At 39.5% G+C, this 23,061-nt stretch overlaps 2 protein-coding genes across 4 annotated transcripts in view; one reads left to right on the top strand and one right to left on the bottom strand.

Moving 5' to 3' along the window:
• Positions 1–302: 302 nt before the first annotated feature.
• LOC102311912 (transcription termination factor 2, mitochondrial) lies at positions 303–6,747 on the top strand. 2 transcript variants are annotated; one of them, XM_005934220.3, is made up of 2 exons: positions 303–417; positions 1,632–6,747. In XM_005934220.3, exon 2 carries the CDS (start codon positions 1,652–1,654, stop codon positions 2,789–2,791), a length of 1,140 nt encoding a protein of 379 aa, XP_005934282.1. In that variant the 5' UTR covers positions 303–417; positions 1,632–1,651; the 3' UTR covers positions 2,792–6,747. The 2 variants fall into 2 exon arrangements, with proteins under 2 accessions (XP_005934282.1, XP_042081762.1); XM_042225828.1 differs by lacking the exon at positions 303–417 and adding an exon at positions 426–681.
• Positions 4,548–23,061, bottom strand: part of LOC102312229 (cryptochrome-1) — an 18,734-nt gene continuing 220 nt past the window's right edge. Inside the window, exons 1-14 of one of the 2 annotated variants that reach the window (XM_005934221.3) lie at positions 22,352–23,061; positions 15,292–15,400; positions 15,054–15,196; positions 14,765–14,949; positions 13,676–13,764; positions 13,406–13,546; positions 10,868–11,179; positions 9,659–9,810; positions 9,118–9,320; positions 8,243–8,362; positions 8,017–8,115; positions 6,512–6,592; positions 6,202–6,306; positions 4,548–5,311 (exon numbers count right to left, since the gene is read on the bottom strand). The exon at positions 22,352–23,061 is cut by the window's right edge and continues 220 nt beyond it. In XM_005934221.3, coding sequence (XP_005934283.1) covers positions 6,206–6,306; positions 6,512–6,592; positions 8,017–8,115; positions 8,243–8,362; positions 9,118–9,320; positions 9,659–9,810; positions 10,868–11,179; positions 13,406–13,546; positions 13,676–13,764; positions 14,765–14,949; positions 15,054–15,196; positions 15,292–15,400; positions 22,352–22,509 — 1,893 coding nt within the window. In that variant the 5' untranslated portion in view covers positions 22,510–23,061 and the 3' untranslated portion in view covers positions 4,548–5,311; positions 6,202–6,205. The remainder of the gene's footprint in view (positions 5,312–6,201; positions 6,307–6,511; positions 6,593–8,016; positions 8,116–8,242; positions 8,363–9,117; positions 9,321–9,658; positions 9,811–10,867; positions 11,180–13,405; positions 13,547–13,675; positions 13,765–14,764; positions 14,950–15,053; positions 15,197–15,291; positions 15,401–22,351) is intronic. The other variant, XM_005934223.3, reaches the window with a different exon arrangement.

Below are 23,061 nucleotides of genomic sequence, written 5' to 3'. Positions count from 1 at the left end.
AAAAAAAAATCGAGTCACTGTTACATTTTTGACTTCGTAACTCACATTTTTGATAAAATAACTAATAAATAACTTTAAGTATTTTTTATTTATTAGATAAAAATATGAAATGTTTTGATAGTTACACAATTTTTTTTAATCTCCAAACAAGCTTCCGTAGTTTTCTGTTTTAGTTTCTGTAAAAAAAAATTTCAGCTTATCTTTTTTGTTTTATCCTGTATTGTGAGTTTGAAATACGACTAGTCAGAAGAAGGAAAAACAGCTGTAGTACATTTCCACTCTTGCTATAGGCTGCAGGCAGTCACGTGTCTCCCATGCGCCAAGCCCTGTGACTCCGCCCAACGGCTGCTGTGATGTTATGAAAGCAGAGCAGTGGGTGTGACGAGCGGGGTTCTGCGGCCACAGACTCACAAACGGGTAAATTAACTCGTCTTTTTCTTCGCTTTTATGTAAAAAGCCGCTCCAACGGGCTCTGTAGCATCTGTATTCAGATCTGCCGGCGCTTTGTGTCCGTGTGCAGTCGTGGCAGGCTGTGATCCGTCTGCAGTCCATGCTGTTTAATACATAACACAACACGCAGCATCACGTGTGCGCGGCAGCTGTCGGGACAACACCGTGCCCTGTTGGGTTTATGCAACTTTATGCAATGGTTTCAGTCTCGTGCAGCATAAACACACAAAGGTGGATTTATATGTTTTAAATTAAATGTTGTTTGTTTGGGATTTTTAATGTGTTACAATGTATTTCAGTGGTTTTTAAGTAATTATTTTCATATAAAATCAGTTCTGTCCCCATAAGGTCACAAGGTGAGACACGTGGTGAAGTTATGAGTTGTTTGAGTGGTTTTTTTTATTTGTTTTGTTTTTGGCGTTTTCTGAATATTAAAAATAACAAAAAGTGTCCAGGTTGAGCCTATAAATATTTTCAAGGTTCAAGGTTCTTTATTTGTCACATGCATAGTTATACAAGTATAACACACAGTGAAATGTAGCCTGACACGCTGGTCTTCATAGTCATCATTAATGGTAAGGTGCATATTTTGTATGGCGATATTGTTGCGATACAGGGATACACAGGACCAACAACTGCTGAATGTGTCTGTCTGTTTCTGTCATTGTGGACAGCAACAGATTTTTGACCATGTCTCAGTTTCGGTGTCCAGAAACAGACTGCATGTTATTGCCAACTTGACTGCATTCAAGTGCAGACTGATATCACACTGATGACAGACCAGTATCAGACTGAATGGATATAGTTTAACTTTTGTTATCTGCAGTTGATTAAATGTGATAAAGCCGACGACTCAGCATATCACAAAATTTTACTATAATATCCTTTTGTGCAGTGTCTGGTGATTCTCAATGTAATATTTGTGATGAAAAAGTCAGCATAGGCTCAAGAAAGTTGTTGCTGTTATTTTTCAGTATTTTCAGAGCAAGTGAGTTAACTGAATGAGGAAAATCACCAGATTGCCAGCTGGCAGCTGACAGTATGAATCTTGTGACGGGCAGTCATAAGTGGTACACGACACGAACGCTGCAAATCCTCTGTAATGCATCATGGAGCACATCTTTCATCTCGGTGTGTAAAAATTGTAATTTTTTGTGCTTTTTCTCATTTGTTCTGCACAGATCCACTACACTCTTTAGCAATGCTTCGCATCACCTCTGCCACCCTGTACACCTGCTCACAGAGGGTGAGGCTGCTCCTACCTCCTTCAGCCTCCACCTCCACTGATACCTCTCCCAGCAAAAGAGTGGAAAACCAGCGCACAGTGGACTCCCTTTATGATCTTTCAGTGGACATTCGAAAGGTCCGCAAGTTCAGAGGCTGGGTTCTGTCTGAGTGCTCTGCGTATGTCTCTGAGACCGCTGACCTGCTGAGAGACATGGGTGCAGACACAACGGCTATCGCCCACATCCTGGAAACTCACCCTGAGGCTATCCTGTGTCGCCCAGAGGACGTCGCCACGCAGCGAGACCTCTGGTTGTCTGTCTGTCCCAGCAAACGTCAGTTGATGAACATCATTGAAAAGTTCCCAGCCTCCTTTTTTACACTTACTCACCACGGTAACCAGCAGGCCAACATCCTGTACCTCCAGAACCTTCGCCTTAGCAAGAGGATCATTAGCAAGCTGATGGCCAGTGCCCCGCAGAGCTTCAGTCAGCCTGTGGAGCGCAACCAGGAGGTCATCCACACGCTGAGGGAGATCTACCTCGACCTGGGTGGAGAGGAGAGGAACCTACGTGTCTGGCTGCAGAAGCTTCTCAGCCAGAACCCTTACATTCTGCTGCGACCAGCTGAGGCTTGGAGGGACAGTCTGGGCTTCCTGAGGGAGAAGGGGTTCACCACAGAGGAGCTCCTCAGCCTGGTCTCCAGCCTCAGAGCCTCCATCGCAGAGCTGAAGCCTGAGGACATGCAACGGGCGATGGACTACATCGAAGCGGCTCTCTGCTGCTCTAAAGACGAACTTAAGCAAGTAGTGATCCGCTGCCCTGCCGTCTTGTACTACTCCTTGCCCACCTTATTGGGGCGGTTTCAGGGGCTGATGGATGCGGGAGTGACGATGGATCAGGTGAAGGAATCTCCAAATGTACTCGAGCTCACCACGCAGCTCGTGCTGTATCGTATCCAGAAACTAGCCTCCTACGGATACGACATTCGCTCCGGCAGCCTGGCCGTTATTGTGGGAACAAAGAAGGACTTTGAGGCGAGTTATGGCAAGCTGCAGCTCAGGCAGCAGAGGCCGCTCTTCAACCCTGTGGCTCCTCTGAAATCTGCTGAGGATTGAGTGTCGGTGCGCACCTTGTTATGAAATGTGGTTTACTGCTTCAGCTTTGTGCAAGGAAAATAAGAAAAGCCAGGCAAATTAAAATCCCACAAAAGGCTGAAGACTGTTCAGGAAATATGACACTATCTGTAAAAGTTTCCAGTTTGGGAAGTGCCTGTTGTGTGTGTGAAACAGCTGCTTTTCTTCTCTGAGAGAAGACTTTAACTGCAGCACAGAGTCTGTATGGTTTTTAATCCTCAGCTGTAAAAGGCTGATGCAAGTTTGTGAATGTAATAACTCAAGAACGAGGCCAAGTAGGAGCTTCAAATCGATACTATTCAGTGGCCTCAAGGTTAGAGGTCAAATTTTCTGAAAATCTTGTGAATGCAATAACTTGAGAACAAGGCGATGTAGGATTTTGAAATAGATATCACAGGTGTGTCTCCTTTGGAGGATATGTGTGATAGGTGGTGTAGTAGTTAAGTATGGTGACAGATTCTTTGCCTTAACAGAAGACCATTCATTTTTCTCTGGCCAAACAAAACCATTTTATGCATGAGAAAATAAATTATTTAAAAAGTGTTTTTACTATTTTGTTGATTTATTTATTTATTTATTTTTATCTTTTTGCTCTTTTGAGGGAAGGCCAAGACTTCTTTTTTTCTTTAATTGTTCATTGATAGTGAAGCACAGGCCGTGGCATGCAGGCCTACCAGGTACCGCTGGTACCATTTGACAACCAGTGGAAAAAGAAAGGGAGGGTGGGACATGGAAGTGAGGATAAAAGGTTGTATGCTTGTTTGGAAAATCAAGCATTTTCATTGTGGCTGTAAGGGGAGTGGTCAGGATGTGGTCCACCTTGTGATATTTGGATAAATTACCTCCAAGATTAAAACAGCATTAGATGGACATTGAAGCCAACATCAGATGGTCTTTAACCTGCCAGCTCACTAATACAAAGTCCACAGTGGTTGCACTGATATGCACCAGTGTGAGTGTAGAGAAAGTGGTAGTCCAGTGTATTCACCTCTCCTGCTGTGAGACTACACTTATGCCCTATGCAGTGTCTGGGCCGCAGGTTCAGTAGGTCAGACTTTTACTGGCTACCAAATAAAGCCACATATAAATCTAATACTGTACCTGTAGTGAGAACATTGACAAAGTACACTCACTGGCCACTTTATTGGGTACACCAAACAAACAAACAAAACCCCCCAAAAACCCAACAGCAGCCAACATGTCTTAATACTCTTTATCAATTATGGATCCCCAACCTCCTCTTATAACAACTATGCACGGTGCTGAGTCTGCATAATAAATGGTTTGAAAAACGTTAATATAATAATGTAAAACAGCTCTATTACCGGGTTGCTTTGTGTACAGGTCTATGAAGTGGCAGGGGGATTTTTCCATTGTCTGTACTGAATAATGCTACTTTAATTGCTCTACGTGGTCGAGACTGAAATGTTGTGCCTGTTTGTCATCTTCTGCTTCGCCGCAAATAGTTATTTAACTTGTTTAATGACTGAGCCTCAGGTTTGATAACTAAAGGCATCACACTAAAGCCGGTGGAATATATTAAGATCTCTAAAATTATTCTTAGACACTACAATAGGTCATCCAGCCAATTGCGTTGCTTTTGAAGGTACCATTGTAATGTGTATCAACTTGAATGAAAACCTACAAATCTAGAAAGGGCTGATTACATTTGGAAACTGCAAATTTTTCTCAAAGATTGAACTCTGACTTTTGAGTTACAAAGAAAAGACTGAAACTATTTGTATATTTGAAGCTGTTTTAATTAAACAAGCACATTGAGAAGGAACAAGAAGCAAGTGAAGCATTTCTCTCCAGTGGTACATTTATTAGGGAGTATATGGGTGGTGGGGTGGCACACCAGGAATATGCAGGCTCTGTAGTCCTCTCACCTTTTCTCAATAAACACAGACGAGGGCAATAACATGATGGTTTGTGTCATATAGAAGTTTGAAGGAATAAAACGAGTCCACTAGTACTGAAACACAGAAAGGATTTTTGCTGATATTTACACTCAATGGGCTCAATGTGGAAAAACTTTAAAAACTCGGGTGCATTAGCAGACATTTCTGACCATTTATGTTTTAATGGAAGGTCTAAAAATGCATTTCTTTTTATTGAAAATTTCCCCAAAAGAACGATCAATCCACAATGAATTCTCATATCAAAAATATATCAACGGGTCTATGGCTACACAAAGAGAGAAAACACACATACAATATCCAAATATGTACACGTTGTATGTGAGCTGCTTTTAGCAAATTCATTATATACACAAAGACTTTAGTCTCGGCATTATTAACCCAAACAGGAGCACAGTGTAACATCACTGGCTGGCCCACACTGTAATAATATTCAGTCCGATTAAGTTGAGAAACATGTTTTGTGACAGGTGGGGATGCCCGTCCTGAAGGTGTGTTCGTGCATTGTAGTGCTGTAAGAAATATTTGAGTCTATTTTAGCGTCCGTTTAGTTTTGGCTGTGTTCTCGATATGATTGAAACACCTGCAACAGAAGAAAGAACAATAAGTGGCATGTTCAGACAGTTCTGAAAATACATTTAACTCCTTCAGTGCTGACTTTTTCAGCGCACTGAAAAACATTCCAACATTACATCTTAAGGAAAACAAAACATTGAGAATCTGACCTACAACTTTTCCTGTCACATGACCTGAGGTGAGTGAGGGTAATCTGCTGAAATTAGGTGCTTTGAGACCATACAAATATTTACTGCATTACAGGAACTCTGAGTGAAGTAGGTGTACTGTTACTGGTCCAGATGTGTGTCTGCTGTTTGATCAACGAATGAACGGAACACTGGGAATCCGGCATTTAAAGAACATAAACACTGATAAAAAAAAAATCAGCCATGTCAACAAACACTCAACTATCTTCCTCTCATCTGAACTCACAATCACAATGGTTGCAGCTGTTTCAGTTAAATCCACAGCAAAGCAAAACATAAAATAAAGAGGCTGAAACATGACTACAAGGAAATGAAAGCAACATGAGGTGGTGCTGCATTTAAACCTCTGGCTGGCAATTACATCACTTCAGAGTTCCTCTTAACAGTGGTTAGTAAACTGCTATTAATTACTGACTTAAAATTTGTGTATCTCATTGTGTGGATATTGTGGATTATAAAGGCAGGAACGGCTGATAAAAACACTGAAAAGGTTTGGCTCATGCCTGCCTTGTTCAGATGGTTTCTACTGGCAGAAGCAGTGAAAACAAGGACTGACAGTCAGTACGTTTCACCGTATTATTAAAAACAAGGAATAAAATTCCTATTTCTGACCCACCTCTCTGAATGCTGCTCACTAAAGTACATCTTGTATGTGTTTTATATAATAATAATAATAATAATAATAATAATGTGTGAGACTGCAACTGACCTCTTTAGTGGATGCTCTGTCTCTGGACTTTGGAACTTTTGCTATTCCCAGAGTCCTCACTGTGTCGTTTGCCACTGGTCTGAGTGGTGGGGTGGTGTTCAGGCCCTAAAAAAACATAAGAGCACATTTCAATAAACCATGAAACTATAAATTTCGACTAAATACAAAAACATGGCTTAAAATGAAAACACTCTTTTAGGGGTGGCGTGCAGTGATGGTCAAACACAGGACTGGGACTCAAGTTTTTCAACCAGTTAAGAAAGATTAATAAAAGAAATCATCATCAATCAGTGAAATGTTTCACTCGCACCTTTTTGAATTACAGGACCAGGATTCTGCTGCGTGCCTTGAGTGTAACACATCATACTGGTACTGGCAGCGTAACCTGGAACTTCAATTAAGATTCAAGGATTAGCAGCGAAACACTGAAGAAGATGCATGAAAGGATGCAGTTAATGCATGAAGCACATAAAGTACGCAAAACTCGTTCCACTTGGGGACCGGTTTCATATTGTCCAATCAACTGGAATCCTTTTTTGTTTTTTTTGTTTTTTTAAAAAAGCTGCTTTCAGGTGCTCCCTTATTTACTTTATTTACCAGGGGTCACCACGGTGGGTATGCTGCATTCTTTAATGCTGGATGCCCCAGAGGCACTTGTGTCTCCTCCTGAGATCAAACCACTACACTATAAAACCATTGTGTAAACACCTGCTATATGTTCAAATATCCATCCATTGTCTTCCACTAATAGACTGACTCTATCCCAGCAACTCACATTCAAACCTAAGGGCAATTTACAATCACCAGTTAACCTAACAACACTCACTGCATGTCCGTGGGAGATAGCCAGAGTACCTGGGAGAACCCACGCACACACGGGGAGAATGCGCTGACTCCACAGGAAAGAGCTTCCTGCTTCGAGGCAACAGTGCTAACCGCTGCGCCACCGTGCAAACACTGAAATATCATTCTACACAACATTCTCACATATCAATGGATGTGGTTTTCTGAACTAAACCACTGAACTAAATCTGAACAGCCTAAAATGTTCTTCAAAAGACATCCCTTACTTTTAATTAGTCTGTAAAAACAGGCCCCCTGAGCAGTTTGCTGTTATCAAAGATCTAAAAGATCTAAATGAAATGCAGCAATCAAGGCTACAATCATGTTAAATTTGTTTAAAGAAATGTAAACACGTTTCTTTGTTTTTGTTTTTATTTTTATTAAAAAATATGTTAAAATGCTGTGATCAGAAAACCATCCACTCCATGTAGACCCGACAACAAATCAACACAAACAAATGTACTTCCACGTGTTATGAAGGTGTAGGGGCAGTGACAAGCATCGCCACCTCATAACAACAAAGTTTGGAGTTTAAATCAGCTGGTTGTGTCAGGAGGAAGTCCTTTTACTTTTCTACTAAATTTAGACTTAAAGGGACCACTGCTCTCTTCTTAATGGTGTGTGAAATTTAGCACAGTCATGTTCAATGGCTTTTCTCTGGGTTTCTCTGGGTAGCAAAGAGCCAAAGCTTCCCAGCTAATCAGCACGCCTGTTACTGAAGGAAAATATCCTGCAGGGTGAGCAGATTATTTTTCTTAGAATGACAGATGGGTGATGGTCAGCTGCAACTAAAACTAACTGTCTTGTTGTTTAGACTCATAAAAATGTAGAGTCTACAATAAAAAAAAACCTGGAAACTGAGATAATCAGTGATACAGTCCAGTTATAGCACCAGTAAAAGCGGCACACACAGGAAAACGATAAGCATCAAGTGGATAATCAAGTGAAGGTGCACGGGTAGTTAGTCCCCACCATGTTGGTGCATGCCGACGCTGGTTTGCGGATCCCCCTGCACGTACATCATGACACCACTTTGCCAGTCTCCCTGGGAGTGAACTGGCATCTGATAGGCTGAGAAATAAATAAAAGAACAAACAGGTCTTCTTCAAAGAGTTCACTGCCAGAGGCTACACAGGAAGTCATGAAACATCCACAAGTTTGAAGTGTCAGAGGAGGAGTGGGTCTCTGTGCCACTTACTAGATGGAGCTGCAGCATCACGTGAAGTCTCAGAGAATCGCATCGAATCTGAGGATGCCTCAGCGTTTCCATTTCCATTTCCGTTGCCATTAGAGCCAGATGGAACTGTAGCCAAAAGACCTGAAGACACAGAGAGTTACAGAGTTAGTCCAAAACATACACAAACAATAATATTAAAAACACCAAATTAAAACACTGAAAATGTATATGGTTTAAATACCTCATTTGTAGATATTTATGCTGACTTTGAGTTTTTTTCCATTACTACTTTTGAGACATTTTAAAATCACTGACTACAGTCCAAAATAAGGCATTTATTTATTTATTTTTAAGTGAATCAGGTATTTTCATTTCCAGCTTTATAATTTTAATCTTAGGTCTAGGAGAGCAGCTTTGTATGATTAACAATGTCTAATAGTTCTTATTGCGCTTTGGTGCTGCCCATCCAAATTAAAAGCTTTGAACAGAAGTGGGTAGGACTTATGAAAGATATCCACTCTCAGTGACACCATAGAGATGTCAAGATGTGGCATTACTGGGATTATTTACACATCCCAGCCTCGTTGAGCTTTTAATATGAGCATCCATCACTGTAGAAGTGTATACATGACAGAAAGCAAGGAAAAGCCTAATACCTCCACTTCAGAGATATTTGTGGGGTTCAGTCTGTTATTGGAAAGCTGATGGAGCAGAGTGTGTGACATGGACCAAAGGATTGCAAATGACACCAAAGTAGCAGTTTCAGTTGTGTTGAAAAATATTTAAAAACAAGGGAAGACTTGTTCTGAAAAAATCTAACTGCAAATCACTGCTTGTGATCCATCAGTTGATCTTTCTTCATTTTAATTTTAATAATGCTGTATCTGCATCCTTACCGAGGCCTCTGTAACAGGAGAGCTGCTGGTAGATCTGTTTCATTCGCTCGATGTTGAGACGGCTGGCCTCTGCATGGTGCACCATAGGCTTTGGATAATGTACTCCAATAATACATTTGGCTGCCTTCTGCACAACCTCTGGAGCGTTCCAGGGATCATAAATATACTTGGCTGGAAATCCCCTCAGAATGGGCAGGTAGCGGCTGAGCGGAGAGATGAAGAGGTTTAGTTGGCATGTGGGTGGGATAATTAATTTCCAGGAAAAGCGTCAACTGCTATGGTGGAATTAACCACCCAAATGTTAGATGGAAATCTCTCAAACACAGACTCCTCTGATATTTTTGAGTAGGCACACATTTTATTGCTTGGTTGTGTCTGTTTACTAAGTGAGATAATGTGTGTCACAAGAATTTTCACTAAAATGTTTTTTTATGGATTTAATTTTACATGATCAAAGCCTTAGATTTACTGCTGCATTGTAAATTTTTACTGCTCTTGCAAAAATTGTCAAGTACAGATGTTTTGACAGATGCAACCCTACCGTATGTAATCTCCGTTGGGGTCTGTGCGGCGGCCGAAACCCACAGGGCAGTAGCAGTGGAAGAACTGCTGGAAGAAAGAGCTGCAGGAGAGCCACATCCAGCTGCCTGCATTCACACTCCAGTCTGCATCCAGCAGCAGCTCCTCAAACACCTGAACACACAATCAAAAACATCTCAGATCGACTGGGAAGCAATATTTGGTCCTGCTGAGACGGTTAACAACAAATGAGTCAAGTGTTTGAGTATGACAAAAAAATGACTGTGGGTAAATTTCTGATTAAATATATACAGTTCCCTGATGTCAATTAGCTGCTCCGACAGAGGATTTCATGCCGTATTTGGACTGTAGCTGGAGACGATAATCTGTCTCCTGCTCTGTTTTCTGGTTGCTGTGCTGCTAGAGCAGAGCAGAGACTAACGGACTGCAGTTCATTACAGTTCCATTACAGTTAATGCTGAGGATTAGTGACTTACTAAAGAAGCAGCTGATTATGCTGATCAGCTATTTATTGCCACAAGGTGCTTAGAATATTTAATATTTACTGGGAATAATAATAATGGCTATTAATTTAAAAATGCCACTGTGTCTTGAAAGGAGCAGCACTAATTATGTAAATAAAATAAAATACTATTAAATAGGTGCCAGTATTTTTTACTAACACAACAATATTGGCACTTATGGTATAAATTTCTAGTTGATATCTTTTTGTGTAGACACATTTTTAGAAAACTTGACCTCTGACCTTGACCTACAGGTCTAGGGCACCAATATTCAAACTCATCTGAGATATTCAGTAGATGGTATCACTTTCAAAAATACCCCCATAGGGTAGGGTTCAGTCTTGTATTTGCAACCAGAAGAAGAATACAAGTCTCAGACGTTTGTGCATAATTTTAGATTATTAGACGAGGAAGCTATAGCCTCCTTGTACATACAGTCTGTTTTCAGCTCCTCAGTGAAGAACCATTTGGGGTTTTCAGGGCTTTCGTTTGTTAAATGTTCATGAAGAAAAAAAAACATATAAATGTATTAAGTAGTCCATTACTCACTATAAACAGTAGCTTCTAAAAGCAAAAAACTAATTTTGGATGCCAGCAAGTAAACTTATATTCTATTTTTAAACTCCCCAAGTGGTGTTTGGTATGAATTAAATAGAAACCAGATACTAGCATTACTCCCATCAGAACAATAGTAGGACACTGTCTACCTTCATTCCCTCCTCCCAGCTAATCCACAGGTCTCCTCTTGTCAGGAAACAGGCCACAGCATGCCTAGCCAGGTGGTGGATCCAGCCTTCCTGCCTCAGCTGGGTCATGATGGCATCAATCCAGGGGAAGCCGGTGCGGCCTTCTGCCCACTTGGCCAGCGCTTCGGGGTTGCGGTCCCAGGGTATCTGAACGCAGATGGGGTTACTCTCCATCTTGTCGAAGCAGGGGTTGTTGGTGGCCGCTGTGTAAAAGAACTCACGCCAAAGCAGCTGACCGTAGAGCGAGAGAGGAGGGGAGCTGTTCTTCTTCACCTTGTCAAGTAGGAGAAAGACACGTTACTGTCTGAGGCAGTCAGAGATTTGACTACACCAGCTGTATATTACGCAGGAGGGGTTTTTTTTTTTGTTTTTTTTAAAGGAAAATTATTATTATTAGAATAGAATAGAATAGAATAGAATAGAATAGAATAGAATTCAACTTTATTGTCATTGCACATGCACAAGTACAGGGCAACGAAATGCAGTAAGTAGTACTAGTAGTACTACTACTACTACTATAAGTAGTAGTAGTAGTGGTAGTAGTAGGTAATGTGATAAAAGATAAAGACTAAACCACTATATTACTTTAGCTCATTTACATATAAGCACTTGAGTCCAAACATACAACGAAAAAATTCAAGAGGGAGGCAGTACTGGTTAATTCACCTCATTACAGAATAAACTGTGAATCATTACATGGCAAAATAAACAGCCAGAGCATTAAATCACCCCTGCAAATATATCTGATGTCACAGTACTGGGTGTACCTTCCATGACTCACTCCTTGTGTTGGGTTTTTTCCATTACTCATATCTGTTATGGGCCCCATTTTGTAGACAATTGGTGTGTGTGTGGGTGTCTGGCCTTGCCACTCGGTCATCTCCTGTTCTGCCATCAGACTGTACCCCCAAAAGCTTTCCACCAATGATGCTCTCAGCCTGGTGATACGCATACCAAACTCACCAGCATGCCTAAAAAGATTCCAGCTCAGTGCAGCACCACTTAACTTACTCAACAATCAGCCAAATCGCAGCCTGCTAATACCAGCCACGGCCTTCAGTCAGCCCTACTGCAACCATATAGTAAATCCCTGTCTCTTGCACTCAGATCTGAGTCAGTGTTTTCGATTCCTCCCTGTGAGGTAAAGTGTCTAAAAATGAAACATATAAAAAGGGACAAAAATCCTTCATCTTTTTTCTTATATTTAATCAAAAATAAATAAATAAATACAGTAATAGTTTACACTTAAATATTACACCAAGAATGGGGACTTGGAGTAGCTCTATTGTTTCCAGGGCAGTCCCAGGACTCACTGGAGAGATTATATCTCGCAGCTAGCCAAGTACAACTCTGTGTCTCCCCCCAATGAGCTGGAGGAGGTGGGCACGGTGAGGGAAGTCTGATTGCTCTGCTTCAGACTGCTGTCCCTGTCACCCAAACCCTGATAAGCTGCAGACAATGGATTGATTGACAGATGGATAATCCACCACAGCATCAAGAATCTGCACTTGACTCTGATATGCATACTGGTTTTAATTACTACATTCACCAAGATGTATGATGACCTGGTTAATTTTCTTTTTCAACAGCTGTTTTATGAGAAAATTATTTCAATATATTAATCATTTTATCAGTAAAAAAAAGTTCCTATTAATACAAGGAGAAGATATCCTGGAAACCTTCTCCCCCTGAGCATGAAAGAAAAATTACCTTAATTAAAGCGTCTTCTGTTCACACTTCAGTTCAAACAATGTTTTACTCTCCTAACAAGGTTGGGAGATTAATCACATTTTCATTTTCATTTTAATTCAGGCCATCCATTATCAGAAAGATCAAACAAGATGGTTAAGATATTATGACTATCGATTGTTTTTCTTGTGTTACAAATCCTTATCACCTTTTCCATAAAGCACAGCGGTGTGCTTTAATCCACCCTAAAAGTCAAAAGTTGCTAACAGTTTAGCTGAGCTGGGCCAAGAATATGTAAACAGAGCGCTTTGTCAACAGGATTGATGGCAAATAATTTTCACAATGGGACACATGAGAAAATGGGACTTTTGTGGGAGGGGCTGCACTAATAAGCTTATAAAGAGATCAAATTAATATTGAGCAGAACCAAGTGCAGTTTGTTGGTGTAACCCTCCACTACAATTGTAGTTTCTCATGTGGCCCCTTGGGAAAATGAAATGGTGACCCCTGATCTAGAGGAAATAAAAGACATTCATGGTTGATTGCATCTGCCCTATCTGAAGGTTTCTCACCCAGTCTGCTTTTAATCCTGCAACATGATGTAAATTCTGACCAGGACGACCATTGTCATATGACAACTGTAATTCTGGTTGTCAAGAGGATGACTTTGTTCACAGTTTTGAATCTGATTTACACATCAGGTTGGGTTCTTGTGGAACATATCCTTCATATCCTTATTTAAAGACTTCAAAGATAATTAGAAACCCAATTTTTAAGTGTAATTAATTAAGTATATTCCTACACACTTACCTTCCTGTAGAGGTCAGTAAGCTTAAAGTAGAAGAGACGGCAGGAGAGGCAGCCGAAGCGCAGGTAGGGGCTGAGGCCTGTGGGGCTGGCAAGCAGTGAGTTGGCGTTCATTCTAGGACGTTCAAAGTTTGCCACCCATGCCTGATAGGAACAATCACATGAAAACCTGAGACTTGTATCACAGCGAAACTCATTTTAAATGACAGAGCAGTGGGATTGTACTAAAATAAAAAATGATTTAACAAAAATTCTCTGCTCGATTTGCCTGACCTTCCTCTCCAAGTGCCTCTCAAGTCGTGTGAGAGCTTCAGTCTCTCCTCCTGGCCACACAGCTGAGGACAGGCCTTCAGTATCAAAACCTGCAGGGGTCAAATTAAAACTCACATATTATCATTTTTCATATATTTTTAATTCCCTGAAAAGAATATGTGCAGTTTATACCATTTTAGTAATCTTCATTATGACCAGAAGAGGGCAAACCAACACAACAAGAGGGATAACTACATGTGTAGGTAGATTTATTTAAAGAGGGCTTTTTATTCCTGTCCTTGATCATTTTTTGTTTTATTTTTTTTTATAATTCTGTTTATTAAATTTTTATAGATAAATGAACAAAAAAAAATACAAAAGAAACAACAAAAAAGGCAAGAGTAATCAGTAATACAACAGGACAGTGTCCTGTGTTTTTTTATGAAGAAATACAACAAGTAATATATGAATCCATATATGAAGGCCAAAAATAGGGCATGTCCATGTTATGTGTTTAAATGCAGATTATGCTCAAGCCCCAGAAGTTTCACTAGTTTTCTTTATAACTGCTGAGAAAATATATTTTTGTGTTTTTAAGACATTTTTAAACATGAACTGCTAAGGAAGATATTACTAATGTTGATTTGAGCAGATAACATCTGCTCAGTCATATTTTCTTACTACAGTTAGATTAATATCTGACAACTCTTTCCTCAATCAGCAGCTATGTGTAAAGTCTGACAGAGGACTCCTATTCTACCCTTGGCATCATAATCTGTATATAAAAGATGGACATGTTACTATATGAATTATTAATTAGTGAGGTCTGGTATAAAGCCTCCAACTTGGAATTGTCCCTAATGCATGCGTCCATCTTGGTGGTGAGTAAGAGTGAATCTGATCCAATTTAAGACACACCTGCAATTACGTCCATCATTTACATGCAGTTTATGTTTGCTGCACAGACTGTTTGTAAATACAGTAACAGCTGCTGGGTCTAACAATCTCTGGTGGAAACTCAGCTTTAGACGGCTACTAGTAGTGCTGCTTTTTTCCACAAATGAAAATTACTTTTTACAATTACATTTCATTACATAATTTAGACCTTACCGAGTTCCTCCAGGGAGGGGACCCCAAACTTCTCATCATGATCTTCAGACAGAGGGGTAGTGCATTTCCCCATTATCTCAGCAGTGATGGACTCCGCAGGCACCTCCACAGGGTCCATACGACTGATGAGAGTCTGGAACCGCTTGTAGGTGAGGGGAGACTGACCCCCATTTAACTCTATGATCCTGCAGATGCAAAGATCAGAAACAGATTCATAAAAAAAACTTGCTCAGGACAAAGAACAATATGACAGCACTGTTTGTTGTGGTAAGGTGTGATAATAACTTACTTGTCCAGTTCATAGAGTGTGTGGGAGATGCGAACTGTCACCTCAACTCCAGCCTCAGAGGCCAGCTTCTTAATAGCTGCATCTCGCTCTTTCCCAAAGGGCTCAGAGTCGTATTCATATGACAGACGAGTAATTTTCCACTCCTGGAAAAAAGGAGTAAATCGTAGAATGTTTAGGATTCACACAAAATGTTTGAGGCACTGTTGGTTGTGCAGCTTAAATCAGATTCAAGTTTCACCTTGAAAAGTCTGGGAAAGACATCAGTGGGTTGGCCTCGGATCACAAACAGACGAGAGTTGAGCTTACGGAGGCTGGAGTCCAAGTCCTCAAGACTCTGCAATAAGAACCTGCAGATGACAAGGAAATCTGTGTCAATGTTCATAAAGATGCTACAATATCAGTCACTGCATGATGAAGGAGTTTGATTAGGGAGTACAACTATTGATTTTAGCTTATACAGGCAAAAGGTAAAATGCCCTTAAAAGAGTAGAAGTTTCCATTCACTTTGCTCTTTGACATTTTTATACAGCTGAATTAAATGAGACCACTCCTTCAAAATCTTTTTTTCTAAATTACCAATTGACTAAGACATACCAAACATCTTATATCCTGAAGATTTGAAGTCAATGACCAAATTACATGAAATTATCTATTTTTATTGCACTTTATTGAAGATATATCCTATGCAATAAAAGACCTTTAAGCTCTACTCAACTTTAATCTGATTTGCACACTAAGGAAAAACTTATCTTTTCTTATCTGCCTACATATAAAAAAATGTGTAAATTAACTGAAGTTGATGTGTGATGTATTTGCTTGTTGCATGTACATATCCTGTCATGCAAACTCTAAAAATATCCCTTCAACACCAAAAATACATAAATATATGCTATAACTGACATTTTTCATCTGACTTTTAAACTAGATTATTTTTTTATATCAGTTATTCAGTTTTAAATGCGTTTATTCAATTATTTATTGAGCTATTCCTTAATTAAATTATGTTTGGACCTTTGTCTCTCAGAAGGAATAAAACTAATAAATAGTTATAATGGGGAAATTACATATTTGTACAAATAGATTAATGCCAATATATATCTAGAATCCTATTATTTCAGAATATTATTTATATCAATTTAATGGCATATCAGGGTTTTTTTTCCTATTAAGGAATTTCTTTACTAATTTTTGATTTTGGCAGTTTTTGGTCCCCCACATAATTTCACCTCCACTTTGCATGAACAAAGTTTGACAAGACTTATTCCACTATTGTCATAGCAGATTATTATTACGTTCTTGTTTTTCCAAGTTCAAATTTACTGTCCTTGCTCTACATAGCCCACATTGATAAAATGTAAAATGTTATTTCTTTAAGTAACAAAAACAAGACATGTAAGATTAGCAAATGTACACCAGTGTGGGACAAACTGTGGGGTAAAACAGGACTGTTTAGCTAAAGCACAATATCTCTTCATATCAAGTGTCCCTTCACCTCCTTAATTAAAAAAAAAAAAAAAAAGCCAAGGCTGAACACACACTCAAGGCTGAATCATGCAGACGGTGCATGAGTTGACCAACCCTCATCCATGAGTTTAATCATCTCTGTATGCGACGTCAGCCATCATTTAAATACAATGTGCTGACCTAACTGGTGGAAGTATGAACCAGCATTAACATTTTATTGGTTTAACAACAGTGCAATAACTGAACTATAGTATAATTTGCTTCTGTTTTTATATGTTCTCCAAAATAAAAAAATACCAACTGTAAGCATCAGAACACACACCCACAGGTACACACACATGTAAACACAAAGCGGCAGTAATGTGGTGCTTCCCGTTCTGTTGCTATAGGTAACAAAATTTGTAGGTGGATGCTTCCTGTATCATTCCGGTCTAATTATGTCTTTTACTGATAAGACAGCCAGGTAAGGGCTTCTAGTGAACTTTATGTAGTTTTCATTATTATTAAAGCTTAAATACTTTGCAAATATTATTCAGCCAGGCACCTGACCTAATCTATTGTCATGTAAAGAACACAAGGGGTGTGGGTTTTAAGGTTTTATGGTAAATAAGGAAGACATTTTAACTGCATAACCGCAACATAGGATCAAAGCCGAAAAATATGTAAACAAATGTCCCCAAACTAACAGTAAACAGAAATACAGGTATTAACTTACAGGGAACTCTGGGTATCTGCGCTAAGACTACTGGATAGGCGGCCAGAAATAAATGGATGGATGGTATTTATTAATTGTTAAATCTATTCATTTATCTGTGTATTACGGTTCTTCTGAAACTCCAAAATTTGTTTTCCCAAACGTATTTTTTTTTAATTCTTTATGTATTAGTATGACATGGGGGGGGGGGGGGGGTGTGTCAACTTTGTGGGTACTGGGCTGAAACAGGAAAGTAAGCCTAGAGCCAGGAGATCGGCAATTTCATGTATTCATGGGAACATTAACTTTTTTCTTTTTTTTTTTTTTTTTTAGATTAAGGCCTCTCTGTACACCGCACTCCTCGTAGCACCAAGCAAATGATTCACTCTGGCAAGGTCAGAAACTCTGCCAAGACAAATCGTGGATAATGTCATTATATGTTGATAACAATTTGACACAGGAAATACATCGCTTTCGCAAGTTTTTATTCAAGCTTTAACAGTGCTTTGAGAAATGATAATATCATATCAGTGTGACACAAAGCAACTGAAACTTCATTAACGATAAGAGTGAATTGTTGTTTAAGACTAGCTACAGTAGTGGTGTCTTTGTTGAGTGTGAGCTACAGTACAGCTAACAGACTTCCTATATCTTGAACCAGATTATTCCTGCCAGTCCAAGGTCATTTCCTATGCCAGCTGCTTTGCTCTCCTGAACTGTGAAGACAGTTTGATTCTGCAAAGCTAGACTCAGACTACTCAGAGTCCTTAAGCTATGTTCATCTATGGTATTCAAACAGAGACAGAGCTGTGCTGGATTCGGTGTTAAACGAAATCCATTCATACCTGTTTTTCATTATTTTCACTCCTACATCTGTCCTATTTTTCAAACAACTCCACAAGAATTTCAACCAAATGAACCTTCATAATCATGGGCCACCCAGCATGAGAATTTCAACTAGCTTAAACAGATCTGAAAATGGATATCAGATGGATGCAGCTTTGTTGGGATTAGTGTTCAAAGCAGTGTGCCACACCAGAGTTGGGTCTTTTGCAGAAGCAGGCGTGCAGAAGTAGGTCAAAAGGAAGAGAGAAATGGATAGGTTTTTTTTCTTCCTAACACACTGACCTACTTATGCTATGCCTGTCGCTGGTGGAAAGGAGGGAAAGTTATAATGATTATGTCATCTGGCATTGGCCTACCTTAATAACTGAGGATCACCGCCTACATCTCAAGAAAAGGGAGTGCTCGCTCTTTAGCAGGCAATTCAAATGATAAAAAAAATGTGCAGAAACCGGTGCCAGTTATAGCAGCTGCAGGCTACAGGGAGATTTTTACAGCGCCCTCATATTTTGGACCTTTGCTTGGTTTAACTTTGAGTAAAGTTTACTGAGATATAAAAACCAGAAGCACAGCAGTACAGTGACACGATTGAAACAAAGCAGTATATGCCATCTTTGAATTCAGCAAATTCAGTCAAATAAGTTATTAGCTTTTTGGAAACATGGGTCAACAAATCTGAACTAGGCATTTCCTTGATGCTTTATTTGTACTGGGAGAATAATTAATATATTTCACCCAAGCTCTATTTTCACCAGGTGAGTTTTTGGACTACAAATAAGAGATTCTGGTCTTACACCATGTTACATGTCTGATTTGTGCATAAAAAAAATTAAATAAAAGGAATGAATCAGGGCATGCTGAGTGAACTGCGTGGGCTCTGCGTCAGCCCAGGCTGCTGTTACATAACTGCAGAAGCATAACAACATGGATGCTCATAACTGGCCCGACTTTTATGCTCCCCTTCTCTTTAAGAGACGGCATGGGACTGCAACGCAAACCAAAGCTCACGACGGGAACAGAAACATAAAACACAAAGGGAGACCCCTACTGTACTTTAAACCTCAGGGGTACTTTCATTCATCCAGCACCTGCCTGTAGACCATAAAAACTGCCAAGTGAGATGCTGCATTTTCTATACAGAAGCAGGAAGCTGAGTTCTACTGAACATATAAGTAAAAAGGATGCCAACTGTTTGTTTTTACTAGGGAATTTTCCAGAAAACTGTCAGCCATTGGGTATCAGACCATTAAAGTCAACGGTCCACGCACTTATCTCCAACACATGACCCTGTAAAGCTTTATATACTTCTTTGTGTCACTAGACACAAGCAACCTGCTACTATCTTGGTTGTGAAACAATCGGAGACACATGCTGACAGTCTGGAGGTCATGAAATGTCAGTTACATAAAATTCTTCATCATAAAATCTTTAGAAATGTGGGACTATAGGGTCAAAAGTAGACACTATATAGTCTTATGTCATTTTAAGAAAAGCCAAGAAATATGCAAAAATAAAACAGCCATCTAAAGTGCATTTTTAGCATCTAAAGTTTAGTCCGAACAGTTCAGACTAAAAACGGCAAACCTCAAGAGAATATGAAGATGCTTAAGATCCTTTCCCACATGTGGAACACAGCAGGAAATAGTGTGCTAAGATGCATTCACACAACTGATAATATTCAGTGTGGTTTAGGCAATAGAGCTGCCTGGACAGAAGATACAGAAGGGAGGATACATGACCCCCACTTGCTAGAAGTAAATGCACCAGATTATTGAGAGTATCTTGGTAGCTTGCAGATCCACGTTTATGACATTTGAGGTGAGTGTCAAGATGTGAAACAGGCAGTAATGTGAGAGAACAGAAGCTATAATATACAAAGAACTTCACTGTAGTGAAGTGTTAAAAGCAGTGAAAATTCTGTGAGGCAGCCATTTTTTGTTACACATTTGTGAAGTGAGAAAACAATGTTTTAAACTTTGATGTTTTTTATTTTCTCACTTCTTCCTCTTTGTGGTGAACTCTGCTGTCACTGCCTTCCTGTTCACAACAGCTTCTCAACCAGCAGACATTTAACTTACAAACAACTTCATCACATAGGAGGTATACACACAAATGCATCTCCAGAGTCTTTGCATAGGCTGAATTCCCTCTCTCTTCACACCCAATGCTTAATTCTCACACCATCATAATCTGGCATCACACTGACCCTGTATTAGGGAGCTGGTTGGGTAAATATCGAATAAACCCAACTAGGTCAAATACTTGCGTCCTACCAAAGTTCATAGATGCAGTGCACGTGTGGAAACGGCTTAAAGCAATTTAGCATTTACAGCTCTGTCTGAGATCCGTACATTCATGTGTCTAATCTTTACAGAGGAAATATTTACTGATCCGAATGTAATTCACAATGCTACAACCATGTAACACAAACCAGTTAGTATATGTGGTTTGTGCTGAAATGAGTCAAAGAAACTGAATATGAAAGTGTTTGAGATCTGCTGATGTGCAATAAACCACTTTATAAACAACAGTTTAACATTATATCATCAGCTGAAAGTCATTTAAGAATAATTAGAGTTTACCAGGGAGGTGAAAATACTGTTTACCCATCTGAGATCTTAGTCACCTTTTGAAGGACAACGTAATGTTATAATTTATGTGTGTAGTCAGTATTCATTATGCCTGATCTAACTGATATAATTGACGTTTCTCCTGGTTTTGATGTTTTGTTTCAAAGTGATAACTTAGTGAAGATTATAGTTTAGTGAACAATACATCAGATGAAGTAAGTGAGTGCAAATATATGTTAGTGACCTTATATACAGTTTATGTCATAATTTGCTGTACTTTGCTATACCTCGTATATGTAGGTCAAAATTCAGGTGACAGTGCAGCAGCTCCATGGCCTCTTTTTGTTTGGTTCATTTAGAAAACACCCAGGCTTTCTTTGTTTGCAAAAACAAACAAAACTTGGCAATCAACATCTCAAACAATGTAACAGCTTTGACCTCAAATGCAAGATAAAACCAGTTGGGCAATGCTTTGCCATGCTATTCCTTACATACTTTGTGATTTTGGCAGAAAGTCTTGTTCCTCTTACTTTAAGTAATCGGGGTTTTTACAGTTCTCCCAAAAAGATTTTGATTGTATTTTTCTGGGTTCATAATTCCATCAATTTTGACAAGATCTCCAACACCACTGTCTGAAACACAGCCTAGCTTACATGAGAATCTCAAACATGTTTTCCATATGGATGTATACACTTACGGTTGTACCTCTCTCCTGACCTCTGTACATTTCAATGATGGTGTGAAAAAATTTCAAATTTGGATTTATCACTCCATCAGACCTGTTGCCACTACTTTTTAATTCAATTCTTGTGTAATTTGGTAAACCTCAGCCTTTTGTCCCTGCTTCCTCTCCTTATTAAGAGTGGCTTTTTGACAGCCAAATGACTGAGGTCATTTCTGATAAGACATCAGTTAAGAGTAGATGGATCAAATGTGTCATGTCTTTGCTGGATTTTTTTCATGTTCCTTAAGAACGTGACTTTCAGATACTGTTTATCTACTATTTTTTTTAGGCCTGAAACAACTTCTTTTGTCCTGAGCTTGTCCTATTTCCTCAAATTTTTTAAGAACACAATGCACACCATGTCAAGATACCACACATTTTCAGTTAATACCTCTTCGGGGATCACCTTGTTGGCACAAGAATAGGTTTTTATGCCTGTCAAACTGTTATCTTACTATATTTTAGGCATTTGTTAAATATTCAAATAAAGAAATGAGAGCAAATTATATGTTTTTGGCACAGCCTGCTAGTAACAAAATGACAAACAATACAATTTAAAACTGGTTTGTTGCCATGTTGTATGTGATTTGTAGACAACATTTGTTCATCCCTTTAGTTAGGGACCTGGTCAGGTACAAAGACTGGACTCAATATAGGTGAAAAAGCAGCTAAAGTCTCAAGAAAAATGTTGAAAGATCTTCAGCAAGCATGGAGAACATTTCACAAGACCACTTAAAATATTACAAATAATCTAGCTCCTTGGAAGCTAAATATAAGACTTTTGCAAAGTACTGCATATCCTGTTGCTATGTTATTACAGCCATTAGGAAACACAACAGCCAGAAAGAGACATGAAACCGTTACAAAGATACACAAAACAACAATATATGCTATATGTTATGTAAATGGATACAAATGTGCCGTTTGCAACCGTTTTTATCTTTAATGCATCCTGTTGTGCTACATGTGTGGTAGCGCGTGGTTAAATTCACGCTTCCCTCACCTCCACCTGTTGATGCCAACGTTGGAAGAGCCCGCAAACCAGGGGTCGAGGATGTAGACGCAGCGGACCGTATCCGCTCCCAGCAGAGATTCCTTGAGCGACGGGTTGTCGTGGAGCCGCAAGCCCTTCCTGAACCAGTGGATCGTATTAATGACCATTACTCAACTGGACGAGTCCTTTTCTTCCTTTTTGAAAGAGGTCAACAGTCTTTTGGTGCTCACTCGACTTTTATCCCAACTACTCACTCACAGTTTCTTTTAGGAAGAAAAAATATCACCTTGAATAAAAATTGGTTTGAAAAAGAAATCCTTTTGGGGTTCAATAACGCAGTCCAACTTTTATAATTATCCTTGCTCTAACAGAGCTTTTTCCATAGTGTCGAAAAATGTAGAAACCGCTGGCTGCTGAACCATTTGGGCTCGAGGCAACGCGCGCGCTCCGGCAATATGACAACTAACGCGTCGGGCTTTAGGACCCGGTGTGCTGCGGAGAAGTAGAGCGGCTCGTTGTATAACTTGTTTTTCTGAATGATGAAAAAATTAACGTATAAATATATGCTAACACTCCTGGGCGGGCCTGCTTTCTACAGATATTAATTAAGTCAAACGCAATAACAGAGTACTTAACTGGCTTGTAATCTAAACCCACAAGACACCGTGGCAAGACCGGCTGTTCCGTGCCGCGAATACCAGGGAAGCTGGTTATGTAAA

The sequence above is a fragment of the Haplochromis burtoni genome, unplaced genomic scaffold (genome assembly GCF_018398535.1).
Source record: "Haplochromis burtoni strain Fernald_Lab_line unplaced genomic scaffold, NCSU_Asbu1 Contig_184, whole genome shotgun sequence".
In the NCBI taxonomy this organism is placed as follows: domain Eukaryota; kingdom Metazoa; phylum Chordata; class Actinopteri; order Cichliformes; family Cichlidae; genus Haplochromis; species Haplochromis burtoni.
The sequence above is the reverse complement of the archived record's forward strand: the minus strand, read 5'-3'. Positions and strand labels throughout refer to the sequence as shown.

Coding starts and splice junctions, on each gene's coding strand:
- LOC102311912 (XM_005934220.3), top strand. CDS start 1,652: ATGCTTCGCATCACCTCTGCCACCCTGTACACCTGCTCACAGAGGGTG.